The following is a 14637-nucleotide window of genomic DNA, read 5'->3' as shown; positions in this document are numbered from 1 at the left end:
AGTGGCCGTGAGGATTTGTGGTTGCAATCTGCAGATCCCTTCTCTATAGAACCGTTTCAAAAATTGTACTGATCAACATATAGTGACTTTAAAAAGTTGAGTTTACCATGATTGACTCATTAGTTGTTAAATTAAACCAGCTTGAAGCATGTATTGAATCGAGTAGCTGAAGTCTTGTACTTTGATCCTTGGTCATAATATCAGTGTGCCTAAAATGTGTGAATCATTGGGACTGAGAAAAGAGAATGCCACGCCATCACCTCAGTGGTAATTGTATTGAGAATTACTACATACTCTATTTCCTTTTATGAAAGCAACGTGATCTTTATTTGAAACCCTCTTTATATTTATCTTTAAATTGGCTAAGTAATGGATTTTTCATGGGTTGACAAATGGTGGCAAGGAATTAACTTTGGTTCCACGAACGAGTATTTGTCCGTGTTTCCCCCCCCCCTCCCCCCCCCCCCCCCCCCCCCCCCCCCCCCCCCCCCCCCCCCCCCCCCCCCCCAGCAATACACCTCAATTGCCCCTTTAAATGACTGAATAATCTGAACCACTGACTCCATATTTTTCTGTAAGAAAACTTTTTACTCCCATCTTCAAATTTGGCTGAAATTTGGAATTTGATGTTATATTCTTAAGCACTTGGTAACTCTAGATCTTGCTTTGACTTTAAAAAAAAAAACCCCAGCATTCTTCATGCTTCTCAGCCGTAAAGCCAGTTTTGGCTATTTTAACACTTGCTCGTTGGCCTTGTAAACCCTGCCTTGCAGTTGCTTGCATATGCTGCCTTCAGTCATGCAGATCCCAAAAAAGGTCATGTCTGCTTTAGGCCATTGAAAGTTCACTGCATTGCGCAAACCTTGCCCTTATAGAACTAACTTGCCTTAGCTTGCCACTGCCTTAGCTTCAGCTTGGCATGTACATACTACTACTATCAAGAATGTATCTCTGCTAATACCATTTTTCAGCACCAGAGGCCTGCCTCCCCTGTCCCCTTCAGGCAGAACACTCTCTTTCAACAGCTCTCAGCATGAATCACTCTTCCTTGCATTCTTTCTCAATCTGTCATCTGATAAGGGGGGTAGTTTTTCACTGTCCTATCTATGGCTCACATATGCCTCCAATCTGGTTTCTTTTCAGCTTTCTCTGCCCCAAGCAAAATATATCCAGCCCAATCACTCCTTACAACTGGAAATACTCCCATGCAGTGTGCTAATGAACCCCCCCTCACACTTTCCCCAGTACAACCAACTCTTTTCTGTATTTTGACCTGAGCAACAAAGTTGTAATACTGGGTCCAGATACCAAGCTTTGATTGGAAAAGTCATTAAATTCAAAATTGGTGTTTCATTATCTAATATTAAGCAGATATTCTCGTGGCGTGCCTGTTAGTTCTTGGTATGCAGCATTGCAAATCAATGAAAAGTAAGCCATGCTTTGGATGAGTAATTCCTATATCCAAGGCAGAGTTTTAAAGGACTTGTATTTAAATAAAAACTGTGTGCAAAATTTCTGTCTTGTATGTATGAAAACACTTTAATGCTGAATGCAGAGTTTATCCTTGTCCAGTCCTGCAAGCAAAACCTCACGTGACCATTTGAAACAGTGGCCTCAATCTGAATTTAAATATTGTACCCTGTATAATTAGCTTGACAAAAATAGTATAACAAATGGAATAGTGTGTAACCGATGGATTTTTTTATTGTTATGTGAAACATTTGCATGTTATAGAATGTTCTGCTCGAGTCTGGAAAGCTTCAAGTGTTTGAGCACTTATGCTAGTGTGAAAGAAAAGTTCCTATATTTTTAGTTTTATCCAATCCTAATTTTGCACTTCATTGCAATTGATTATGAAAGAATTTGGGAGAGAAATTTGTTTGGAACTTAACGCTTAAGGCCAAAGATCTTTTGTTTATATATTCCTTGGTGCAAGATTAGTCCAATGAGGGAGCAGAAGTATCAAGTCACGTGTTTCAATAGTGCTTGCTGGAAGTCCTTGTGATCTTTTTTCTTTTCTTCCCTAATCCCACTCGCTTCATCTCATTTAATTGTAAGGGGCTCATCCAATCCATTGATTTTTAGACTAATGGTGTCCATTGTTATAATTTGTTTATACATTTAGCTGTACAATAGAACACTAAATTTGCATGTCTTCTCATTTGCATGATTGCGGGGCATTCGTATATTTTAAGTGCAGTTGTGCAACTTGCATGCAGTGGGCTAGAATAATTATTTAAAATCTCTCCACAATTTGGATCTATATTCCTTGGAACACCTTTGCTAATTGACAGTTGCAAGAGTGGATTGGTTTCAAATGTCAGAAACTGACTCCTTGCAACTTGAAATTAGGAAAACATCCTCTTACTAATCGAATAGCACGCTTAAGCCAAAATAGGCTTTTGATTCTCAATCTACTAAACATTCCTGCAATGCAAATATTGCACAACTACCCAAACCTTGCTTTCACTAATGTGGCATGTATACCTGACACTCTCTTGCATCTTTCTCTGTTCCTGTCTTATTTTGTGGCCCACAGATAGCCCTTGAGGCAGAGGCCGCAATGTATCATCGGCAATTGTATTCGGAGATCGCTCAACTAGCACCTCCCACGGCAGACACAACGGAGACTGCTGCCATTGGTGCTGTGCAGGCCTCTTTTAAATGCCTTGCTGCTGGTATTATAATCCTGACCAAATCTGGCAGGTAGAGTAGTAAATGAGTGATACTGTGTAGGTTAAGTAACCATTTCTTCTTGCAGGCTTCTGGATAACTAAATGGTCTGGTGGCTGGCTAACCCATCTCAAGCTTGAGGCTATTTCAAATGGCATGGTGGAAAAATTGATGCAATGTAGGTTGGCTACGCACTTTTGGTTCGTTCATGCATGTGGCCAACATTGGTTGTATCAGTTTCCCAAGCTGTGTTGATCAGGTCCAACAATTGGAGCACATTTGGCTCAGTTAGGCTCGGAAGGTAGATGAAGGTAGGCTGAGCTACGCAAGGTGTACTTGGAGTTAACTTGGCAGAAGTGGTAACTGACCGGACTGTTCCCTTCCCTGGTGCTGTTTTGTATGGCATCTGCAGATTGCTCGAGAGGCTGAAGCTGCCATGTACCACAGGCAGCTATTTGAAGAGCTACGCCGCTTGTTTCCTCTTTCACGAGATCCATCTGATGTGGCAGCCATTGGTGCTGTGGAGGCCTCTTTCAAGTGCTGTGCTGCAGCTGTGATAGTGCTGACTAAGTCTGGAAGGTAGGAATGATTCCATTGCTTGTCCCTGAACTTTTGACATTTCACTGGCCTATTTTCGTCCCGTCAGCAGAGTGCAAAGCGCTGTCCAACTTTAAATATCAATCTGATTTAAGTTGTGCCTATCTGCAATATTATCTCATTAATATTAATGCCAGATCATATCACTATAAACTAAACTGCGTTCTGTATGGGTCTACATTCTGTTGATGATTTGAAACTAATCTGGAATATGGCTTGGTCAATTTGTTGATTTCCAGCTCAACATTGTTTTCCAATTTAAACAATCTCTTTAAACAGTCTTTAATAATAGGTAAGAAGGATAATCACTCACTGGGAATTGAACATTCTGGCATAAAAGAACAATACCAGTTTCTCTTATTCAAAGTTTCCCTGTCTAAGTGTTTAAGAAGGAACTGCAGATGCTGGAAAATCGAAGGTAGACAAAAATGCTGGAGAAACTCAGTGGGTGAGACAGCATCTATGGAGCGAATGAAATGGGCAATGTTTTGGGCCAAAACCTTTCTTCAGACCACTGCCTAAATGTTGCCTTTCTCTCTATTCAGAAGCTTTCCTTTGGTCTGCATTACCATGTTTAACAACACATTTGTATCCTGCCCTCTGCTGGCTAGTGGAGGGGTTTGCCCATTCTCTCTGTGACTGTTTCCCAAGTGCTCTGTCTCCCGTGCATCCCAAAGTCCTGTCTCTGGGATGCAATGCCTGGCTACTGTAAATTGCCCCTTCTGCAATTGTTACAGGAAAATTGGGTGTGAAATGATGAGCATGAGGAAACGGGGAGGATTGGGGACCAGATTCTGCTAACACCCTTAAATAATTTTCTCTGATGCCTCCACACTTATTGTTCAAAACTCCATGTAGTACTCGGTGACCTTGTTATTCCCTATTCCTGTTTGTTAACCAGTTCTTTGCATTCTTCATAGCACCATTATGTTGCCATTCCAAATTTCTTTTCTGATCTATCCCACTTATTTTCATGGCTTGTTAGGAAAAACTCTTCCCTGTATATTATACACAGCTGCTCATTTCATTGAATTTATCTGTTGAAGCCTATTTTGCTTTTGCTATGTTGATGCTGCCCTTCATAATTTGCTGCTATCTGCAAATCCCAACAAAACATTTCAATCTGCATTCAGATCGCGTGCCTCTGACTGCTACAATATTTTGTTTACCGGACTTCTGCCCTTTTTGGCTTTCCAGCCACTGATCAACCTCTTCTGCCTTTTTCTCAATTTAACCTTTACGATCAGTCCATTCTATTTTTCATGGCCTCCTGAAAGTCGGTATCAGAGAATTCAAAATGAACTTCATGCAAATCAGTCTTGGTTTTCCTCTCCACTTCATCAACTAGTAAAATTTCCGATGTATTATCTATTCTAAATTTTGACTCATTGAAGACGGTTCCACTTGCTGTTCCTTTGCCCCTAATCCTATATTTTGTATACTATATACATGGACAGAGGGCTGCTGTTTCTCCCTGGATGTGGGTTTGACCTGCAGATAGCCCTGTTATTCTGCATAAGCATCTTAATTTGACAATCAATGGAATTATTTTCCTTGGTAGCCGGGTCTTCAATACTACTTCAATACTTTTACCTGTTACTTTATTGACTGCCTTAATTGTCTACAGTCACTTCCAATATGCTTGTTGGCATCTGCTCCCTTTGTGCTTTGTGTGTGTGTGTGTGTGGCTTTGTCTCTGGATTCTGTTTCTTTACGTATCCATGACATTACGCTTTGCTAAATGTATTCCACAGTAGCAACTGCTGCAGTGCTGGATTATATTGTGCAGCGGCACTGCGTGCTTGGGTGGAATCATTGTTTAAACCCCGCTAATATCCAGTTTTCTTGCAGCTGTGTAAAACATTTTTTTTTTTTTTAAATTGCAAAGCTGCACCTGTGTTGGCTGCATTGACAGGACTTTCTCGATGACTGGTTGGTGCTGATGAATAAAACCAAGCTGCTTACCATGACCTTGGCTTTCTTTGAGCTGATGGCTAATTATCAAATGGTCTAAGCAGGGCACTGACTGCATAAACATTCTCTCTACAGCAATGCTTTTGCGTGAATGTGTTCCGTTTGGCTAACGCAATGCCGACCATGGAAGATTTAGACTTTCCAACCTGGTTGACTGAATGTTTGCATATTTAGGACTGGCGACCTTGTCCTCTGAGGGGGGCTGGTGTGGTTGGAGGCCCATTGCATTGCAGTCTAAGGAAAATCAGGTTCTAGGTTCCAAATTGATGCTCTGTATTGTGTAAACTCTTGGACTCCGTCATTGTTTCAATATCTACTGATGGGTCCCAGCTATTAGCAGCTGCATCTTGTATGCATGGACAATCAAAAAAAAAAATTAATTGGGAAAGGATTTTGTGGAACATGAGAACATAACCCAGCTCCACTAAACCACCTAGCTTTTCATAGTTGTAAAGTTTGGGTATGAATTTCAATAGTAGACAAATGCTGGAGGAACTCGGCAGGTGAGGCAGCATCCATGGAGCGAAGGAAATAGGCAACGTTTCGTGTCGAAACCCTTCAGAATTTCAATGATACTTGGAGTGAGTAGAATGTTTCGAGCCAGTTTGAATTTGTGTTTCTAGTTACATCTTTGTTACCAATCAAAATAACATCCTATTAGATAAGCTATTTAAAAGGGCTTGGGTTAAACTCGTCATTTTCACAACTGTTTACAGTTTTGCGATTTATAAAGGATTAAAGTTTGCAAAAGATTGGCCTGCAGTGCGTAAAATGTAGCAATGTCACTGCTCGTGACTGGAAGGAAAACTAAATTTAATTTATCATGAAGTCAAATCAACAACATGTCCTGGATGGAGCAATTATTGTCACCTTCTGCAAATTGATCTAGTGATCTTTGATGCTGGGTGATTGTCAGATGGCTCACAAGTATGGGGTGCAGTATTGAGCTCAAGTTCTTGTTTGGTTCTGTCAAACCTACCATTTATTCAGCTGACTGGCCGAAATCTGAATGCAGAAAACCTGCCTCGCAGACATCGTGTCTGTCTGCTTGACACCAATAATGTACAGAACCACTGTTTCAAAAAATATTTTCATTGAGGTCCAATTGGGGGTATTAAGTCTAGGCTTTGGCACTAATGAGTTGCTAACAGTGTTAAAAATGACCTGTGAGGGAAAGAACTGCAGATGCTGGTTTAAACTGAAGATAGACACAATGCTGGAGTACCTCAGCGGATCAGGAGAGAAGGATGGGTGACGTTTCGGGTCAACACCCTTCGGACTGAAAGTCACAGGAAAGGGAAATGAGAGATATAAACAATGATGTAGAGATATAGAACAATCGATGAAGGATATGTTAAAAAAAGTAACAATGATAAAGGAAACTGGCTGATGTGTAGCTGTTTGTTGGGTGAGGAAGAGAAGCTTGGGTGGGGAGGGAATGTAAGGGTTACTTGAAGTTAGATAAATCAATATTCATACCTTGGCATGACTTGGTGTGTGTAGAACCAATTTAGTGTTATTTAAGGCAGTGGTGGGCTGTATCCTATGGACTTGACTGAAATCGGATGGAATTTATTTAAATATCTTGCGTAAGTTAGCCTATTTGTCCATTGGTTCCTAACATTGCTGTGTTTGCTTAGATCTGCACACCTGGTGTCCAGATACCGCCCACGGGCTCCCATCATTGCCGTAACACGTGAACCTCAGACTGCACGTCAAGCCCACCTGTACCGGGGAATTTTCCCCATCCTCTTCAAGCCTCCAGCTGATGCCGTCTGGTCTGATGATGTGGATCACAGAGTGAACTTTGCGATGGAAGTCGGTAGGTTAAGTCCTAAATGATAGAAGCAGAATTAGCCCATCAAGTCTGCTCTGCCATTCAATCATGGCTGATCTATCTACCTCCTGACCTCGTTTTCCTGCTTTATCTCCATAACCCCTGACATCCGTACTAATCCAGAATCAATATCTATCTTATCCAGAATCAATATCTATCATAGACTTGGCCTCCACAGCCTTCTGTAGCAAAGAATTCCGCAGATTCACCACCCTCTGACTAAAGAAATTCCTCCTCATCTTCTTAAAGGAACATCCTTCAATTCTGAGGCCATGCCCTCTAGTCTTGGATTCTCCCACTGGTGGAAACATCCTCTCCACGTCCACTCTTTCCAAGCCTTTCAATATTCTGTGTTTCAATGAGCTCACCCCTCATTTAAACTGCAGTGAGTGCAGGCTCAGTGCCGTCAAAGGCTCGTCACATGTTAACCCTCTCATTCCTGGGATCATCCTTGTAAAAACTCCTCTGGACCTTCTCCAGGGCCAGCACGTCCTTGTAAATGGTGCCTGAAATTGCTCGCAATGCTCCAAATGCGACCAGCACCTTGTAGAGCCTCGGCATTGCACCGCTGTTTTTGTTTCCTAGACCTCCTGAAATAAATGCGCTTGAAATAAATAAAGTCGGCAAACTAATTTTCTTATAGTTGGGGGGGTGAGATTGTGCATGATTCTCTTTTAGAATGAAGACTGGATTTGATCGAAACATGCGATCTGTATCATTAGGGCAGCACAGTCACACTGTTCCACCACAGACCCAGATTCGATCCCGACTAGGGGTGCTGTCTGTACGGAGTTTGCATGTTCTCCCCGTGACCGCGTGGCTGTTCTCCTGATATCTTGGGGTTTCTCCCACACTCTACGTACAGGTCTGTAGGTTAATTGGCGTGGCGTAAATGTAAATTGCCCCCAGTACGTGCGGGATAGTGTTAATGTGCAGGGACCGCTGGTCGGTGCGGACTCGGTGGGCCGAAGGGCCTGTTTCCGTGCTGTATAAACCAAATTAACTGATCAATTTGTTCTCCAGGCAAGGCTCGGGGCTTCCTCAAGGCGTGTGACCTGGTGATTGTACTGACCGGCTGGCGCCCAGGATCTGGATCCACCAACACTATGCGTGTGCTGCAAGTGTCCTGAGCGTGGTGGGTAGGACTTGAATCTGATGTCCACTGCAGTGTCACCTCCCTCTAGGCAGCTGTAGCTTTGTGTACTGCAGAGCACCAACACTTAAAGCAAATTAAAGCAAATGTATCTTCCTTGTAACATGTTCTGCTCCTGATTTTGCTCTGCTGTGTAGCACCAGGCTGCCTGATGTAAGACTATATGATGCTTCATTTGGTGTACTGCAAGTACATCTTACCCACACAAACCTTTATTTATATTTTGGTTAAAAATCGTGCCCAATAATACATCCCGGTATTGGTGCATTTTTAGTTCCGAATTATATAGAAATTGTTTAAATCCTTTCTGATTCTGTGTGTCTGATATTGGGCCTGATATCATTCTTGGTGCAACATGCTGTTGTGAATTTTAGGAGTAGGATTCAGTTTAAATGTTGAATGTTTGCAAATCACATCAATTAAAAACTAGCTTACACAGTGTCCATTTTGTCTTTTTTCGAACAAGAACTGTATTCGACTGGGTTGTCTGCTCTCTTCATATAAATCAAGTGGTCTCTTGCTTGGAAGCGGCGTTTAGGGTGAATATATTTGGGAAATCGATCTTTGCAATCCCTTTACGATCTTCTGACCAAGAGTAGTGCAGCCCCTCGGTCATTCACGTTTGCCAATCGTGATCCTGACATGGGATAGACTGACTGTGATGGGATGCTGCTTCTACAGACAGATGTCCAGCGCAAAGGATCGCTGTTTCAAAACAAGCGATTAAAATAACTTGGACTGATGAAAAATCACTGTGGCAAAGCTGTGGATTTGTGTACCTCGAGACTGGATCCATGTCGTTAACTATATTTAGTAGATGGGTCGATAGAGTTAAGGTGGGTAATGAGGGATATGATAGAATAGACGAGTCATAATTACATTCAGTGTTTAGTTGGCCTACACCATTACTCAATTTAATTTGGCATAGCACATAAACGGGAGCTTGGGTCCACGCCGACCAGCGATTTCCCCGCACGCACTTAATACTATCCTGCACACTAGGGTCAATTTACCATCTTTTTAAACAAAGCCATAAACCTACAAAATCTGCACATCTTTGGAGTGTGGGAGGAAGCCGGAGCACCCGGAGAAAACACACGCAGGTCACTGGAAGAATATACAAACTTCATCCAGTCATCACCCACAGTCGGGATCGAACGCCTGTCTCCAGTGCTGCAAGGCAGCAACTCTACGCTGTGCCACCTCTTATGTTATGTGTTTCTGCTTGAGAGCTATTGTGTTCCACTTGCTGTATTACTGAACACTGGCCCCCATAGTACCCCAGCTGAAGCCAACCTGTGAAGGACCAACTTACCATCTTTCGCCCGTAGAGTTGTGAATCTGTGGAATACTCTGCCTCGGTAGGCAATGGAGGCCAATTCTCTGGATGCTTTCAAGAAAGAATTAGAGCTCTAAAAGATAGCAGAGTCAAGGGATATGGGGAGAAGGCAGGAATGGGGTTACACAGAAAAGGGAGAAGGCAGGAATGGGATACTGGTTGGGGATGATCAGCCATGTCACATTGAATGGCGGTGCTGGCTCGATGGGCTGAATGGCCTACTCCTGCTCCTATTGATTTAATTGAATTGTCATTGTCTTCAATGAAGAGACAACACAATTATTTTTTCCTTTAGCATATTAAAAAAATGAAATTAAAAAAAAACACAGAACACTAGTCCACAACACAAACATTCCCACAGCAGCACCAAAGTTCCCCACTCTGAGGGAAGGAACCAAAGTCCAGTCAACCTCACTGAGGTTCCTCAATGTTCACCCGTGAGCACCCCATAGTCACTGCTACGGGTGGCCTGATGTTCAGACCCTCTCACCGGGAACCCATCGTCTATAGACATGTATTACTGTATTCTTTCTATCAACCAACTTGGTTCATAGTTGCACATTGCTCACAACTCCATGTGCTTGTTCACTAGCCTCCTGTTGGTCATTCTAAAGCCTTCTGAAAATGCAAATGTGTGACATGCTGGCTTCCACTGGGTATCTTAAACTTCCAGTCGCTCTATAAATCCAAATGGACTATACTCAATCACTATTTTGTCTCTTGATGATATAACCCTTTATTCCAGTATGTTTCTACTAATATCAAGGTAATGGATCAACAGTACCTGCTTGAAAGAAGTCGATCAAAGTATCCGTTAATTTGTGGTGCTCAGATTCTGGAATTTGCGGGATCTAATCTCTCCCACTGTATTTTCCCGGCTGGATGGAGTTTATACATTCTCAATGACTGCATGGGTTTTCTCCAAGATCTTCGGTTTCCTCCCACACTCCAACGACGTGCAGGTTTGTAGGTTAATCGGCTTGGTATAAATGTAATACATGTCTCTTGCCCAGAGTAGGGGAATGGAGGCTAAGGGGAAGGTGAAGAGGAAAAGATTTAACAGGAAACTGAGGGGCAACTTTTTCACACAAAGGGTGGTGGGTGTATGGAACAAGCTGCCAGAGGAGGTAGTTGAGGCAGGGACTATCCCAACATTTAAAAAACAGTTAGACAGGTACATGGATAGTTCTGTTTAAGAAGGAGCCGCAGATGCTGGAAAATCGAAGGTAGACAAAAATACTGGAGAAACTCAGCGGGTGAGGCAGCATCTATGGACCAAAGGAAATAGACAATGTTTTGGGCTGAAACATTTCGTCTGAAGAAGGGTTTCGGCCCGAAACGTTGCCTATTTCCTTCGCTCCATGGATGCTGCCTCACCCGCTGAGTTTCTCCAGCATTTTTGTCTACCAGGTACATGGATGGGACAGGTTTGGAGTGATATGGACCAAACGCGGGCAGGTGGGACTAGTGCAGCTGGGACATGTTGGGCTGAAGGGCCTGTTTCCACACTATCACTATGATTATGATTGATGGATACATTTTCAGTCATTCCACTATTCACAAGGATAATGATCATCAGTAAATGACTGAGGCAAGAGATGGTTGAGCATTCAAGTGACATGTGAGCAGTTTTATTCTTGCAGTGGGTTGTGGCGTACATTACAACTTTAACTTGAAGTAGAATAAAAACCATAGCAGTGGCATAGGCCAAGTTAAATACCTAGCCTACTGCACAAACTATTGAATAATCATACGACTGAGAGCTTGGGGCACAAACTTGTAGAGTTATATACCATGGAAACGGTGCTTGTGGAAGATATCTCATCGCCACCTTTCCAAGGCAAATTGGGCTGGGTACTAATTGCAAGCAAAACCACTCTCAGCTATGTGATAGAGGAAAAGTTTAAAGATGTGCAGGGCAAGGTTTTTACACAGGGTGGCGAGTGCCTGGAATGTTTTGCCAGGGGGTGGTGATTGAAGCTGATACGATAGTGCTCTTTAAGAACCGCTTGGAGAGAGTGGTGAATCTCTGGAACTCTCTGCCACAGAGGGTAGTTGAGGCCAGTTCATTGGCTATATTTAAGAGGGAGTTAGATAGCCCTTGTGGCTAAGGGGATCAGGGGGTATGGAGAGAAGGCAGGTACGGGATACTGAGTTGGATGATCAGCCATGATCATATTGAATGGCGGTGCAGGCTCGAAGGGCCAAATGGCCTACTCCTGCACCTAATTTCTATGGATGGGCAGCAGCAGGTTTAACAACCTCATCATGGAGGCTGGCTCTGTCCTGGGGGGTGGAGGTGGTCTTGGAGGGGAGGATGCTCAAACAGCGGAACATCTTGGACAAGTACACCTCACCCCCTCCACGACACGATTGTAATCATGTAATTGAAACATAAAAAACAGGTGCAGGAGTAGGCCTTGTGGCCCTTCGAGCCAACACTACCATTCAATATCGTGGCTGATCACCCAAAATCAGTACCCCGTTCCTGCTTTCTCCCCATACACCTTGATTCCGCTGTCCCGAAGAGCTACATCAAACTCTCTTGAATACATCCAGTGAATTGGCCTCCACTGCCCTCTGGCAGAGAATTTCACTGACTGGTTAGCACGCAACAAAAGCTTTTCACTGCACCTCAGTGCATGTGACAAACTAAACTAAACTTGAGTGTGTGTATATTTTGTACTCATGGGCTGCAGATGGCACTCTAACTGCATAAATTCCTCTCAATACCAACCCGAGACCATCAATATGATTGAAGGAATTTTCATCATTTAAGCTGCTTAAATGCATGATTTGTTTTTACATACTTCCTGTTGTGACAAATATCTAGTTTGTTTTTTTAATATTTTAAAATCTGCTGATTACACCACTGCTCTACATAATAGATTGGCATTGATTTCCACCTAGCTTCCTGATGCATTCAGCTTTCAGAAATCATTAAATGCATGGCATGTTGGCCTGCTGTCAGTCAGACCATCAAAGTGAAAAATAATGAACAGGGCAGATTTAAAAACTGTTCACAATGGCAGTGTTAATCCCCCCCCCCCTGTATTGCCTTCAAATTTGTAGGTTGTTTAACAGATTACCATGCCAAACAGCCAAGGGTTGACTATGCTCTGAGGGTGGCAATAATCAGAAGGGCTCCTTAATATCTGCCGGAAACAGTCCCATGCGATATACACAAAATGTTGGAGTAACTCAGCGGGACGGGCGGCATCCCTGGAGAGCATGAATGGGTGTCGTTTCAGGTCGAGACCCTTCTTCAGACTCTCAACCCCATTCTCCTGCCTTCTTCACATAACCCCTGACCACCTGGCAACATCCTGCAACCAATAGACAATAGGTGCAGGAGCAGGCAGTTCGGCCCATCAAGCCAGCACCGCCATTCAATGTGACCATGGCTGATCATCCCCGATCAGAACGTTTGCACGTTCTCCCTGTGACCGCATGGGTTTCCTCCAGGTGCTTTGGGAGAACTTGCAAACTCCGTACAGATAGTAACCGTAGTCAGGATCAAACCCTGGTGTGTCGGGAGGAACTGCAGATGCTAGTTTAAACCGTAGATACACAAAAAGCTGGAGTAAAGGGCCTGTTCTACTTGGCGATTTTTTTGATGACTGCCAGTGTCATATCGGTGTCGCCAAAAGATTCTGAACATTTCGAAAATCCAGCGATTTTGCGACACTTGAAAAAACACCGCGCGCCATAAGTCGTCATGCCGTGTCATGCCGCTAATTTTTCGGTGACCTGATACCAATTATGTCAGCAGTCGCCGAAAAAACTGCTAAGTGGGACAGGAAGTGGGACAGGCCCTTTATTCAGCGGGACAGGCAGCATCTCTGGAGAGAAGGAATGGGTGACGTTTCGGGTCGAGATCCTTCTTCAAACCCTGGTTACTGGCGCTGTAGGGCAGCAACTCTACCACTGCGCCACCATGCCACCAGTTCTTCATTAATATATCCGACAACATCTATGTAACTTGTCTGCCGCTATTTCTTTTTTAATGTAAATCTCGAAACTCAAATGTCCTTGTAAGTTCCTGTTTGAGTTGCCCCATCAATCACCAGTGATCCATAGCCTTATCACAAAGCCTTTTAGTTGCAATTACTTTTTTTTCACATGAGACGAGAATCATTGTGTCATCTCATGTTTTAGATGTACAGTCTTAAAATCTGATCGTTGACAGCTGATTAAAAAGTGCTCCTGAATCTAATGTTTAAGAAAGAACTGCAGGTGCTGGAAAAATCGAGGGTAGACAAAAATGCTGGAGAAACTCAGCGGGTGAGGCAGCATCTATGGAGCGAAGGAAATAGGTGACTTTTCGGGTGGAGACCCTTCTTCAGACTTCAGTCACGACCTGAAACGTCACCTATTCCTTTGCTCCATAGATGCTGCCTCACCCGCTGAGTTTCTCCAGCATTTTTGTCTATCCTGAATCTAATTAACCTTTCAATGCACATCAGAAATAAAAGCAACAGGTCATGTAAGCCAAGTCTGCCATTCCAATATCATGGCTAATCGTGTAAGAAAGGAACTGCAGATGCTGGTTTACACTGAAGAGAGACACAAAATGCTGGAGTAACTCAGCGGATCAGGCAGCTGAAGAGAAGGATTAGATGACGTTTCGAGTTGAGACCCTTCCCAATCTTTTATCTCTAGACTACTTTCCCACCAAGCCTATACATCTTGTGACTCCATTAATATTCCATTACCTATTGATCTTAATCTTAAATATACCTGATAAAATTAATCATGAGAAGCGGGAGGTCACAGTGGTGCAGCGGTAGAGTCATAGAAACATAGACAATAGGTGCAGGAGTAGGTCATTCGGCCCTTCGAGCCTACACCGCCATTCAATATGATCATGGCTGATCATCCAACTCAGTATCCTGTACCTGCCTTCTCTCCATACCCCCTGATCCCTTTAGCCACAAGGGCCACATCTAACTCCCGCTTAAATATAGCCAATGAACTGTGGCCTCAACTACCTTCTGTGGCAGAGAATTCCAGAGATTCACCACTCTTTGTGTGAAAAAATGTTTTTCTCATCTCGGTCCTAAA

General features: G+C 43.2%; 1 protein-coding gene across 3 annotated transcripts in view; it reads left to right on the top strand.

Moving 5' to 3' along the window:
* Positions 1-8675, top strand: part of pkma (pyruvate kinase M1/2a) — a 29650-nt gene extending 20975 nt beyond the window's left edge. For 2 of the 3 annotated variants that reach the window (XM_055662934.1, XM_055662932.1), the window contains exons 9-11: positions 3086-3252; positions 6885-7066; positions 8105-8675. In XM_055662934.1, coding sequence (XP_055518909.1) covers positions 3086-3252; positions 6885-7066; positions 8105-8211 — 456 coding nt within the window. In that variant the 3' untranslated portion in view covers positions 8212-8675. Of the gene's footprint in view, positions 1-2539; positions 2707-3085; positions 3253-6884; positions 7067-8104 lie in introns of all 3 variants that reach the window. The other variant, XM_055662933.1, reaches the window with a different exon arrangement.
* The last annotated feature ends 5962 nt before the right edge of the window (positions 8676-14637 follow it).

The sequence above is a fragment of the Leucoraja erinacea genome, chromosome 36, assembly GCF_028641065.1.
Source record: "Leucoraja erinacea ecotype New England chromosome 36, Leri_hhj_1, whole genome shotgun sequence".
NCBI lineage: Eukaryota > Metazoa > Chordata > Chondrichthyes > Rajiformes > Rajidae > Leucoraja > Leucoraja erinaceus.
The sequence above is the reverse complement of the archived record's forward strand: the minus strand, read 5'-3'. Positions and strand labels throughout refer to the sequence as shown.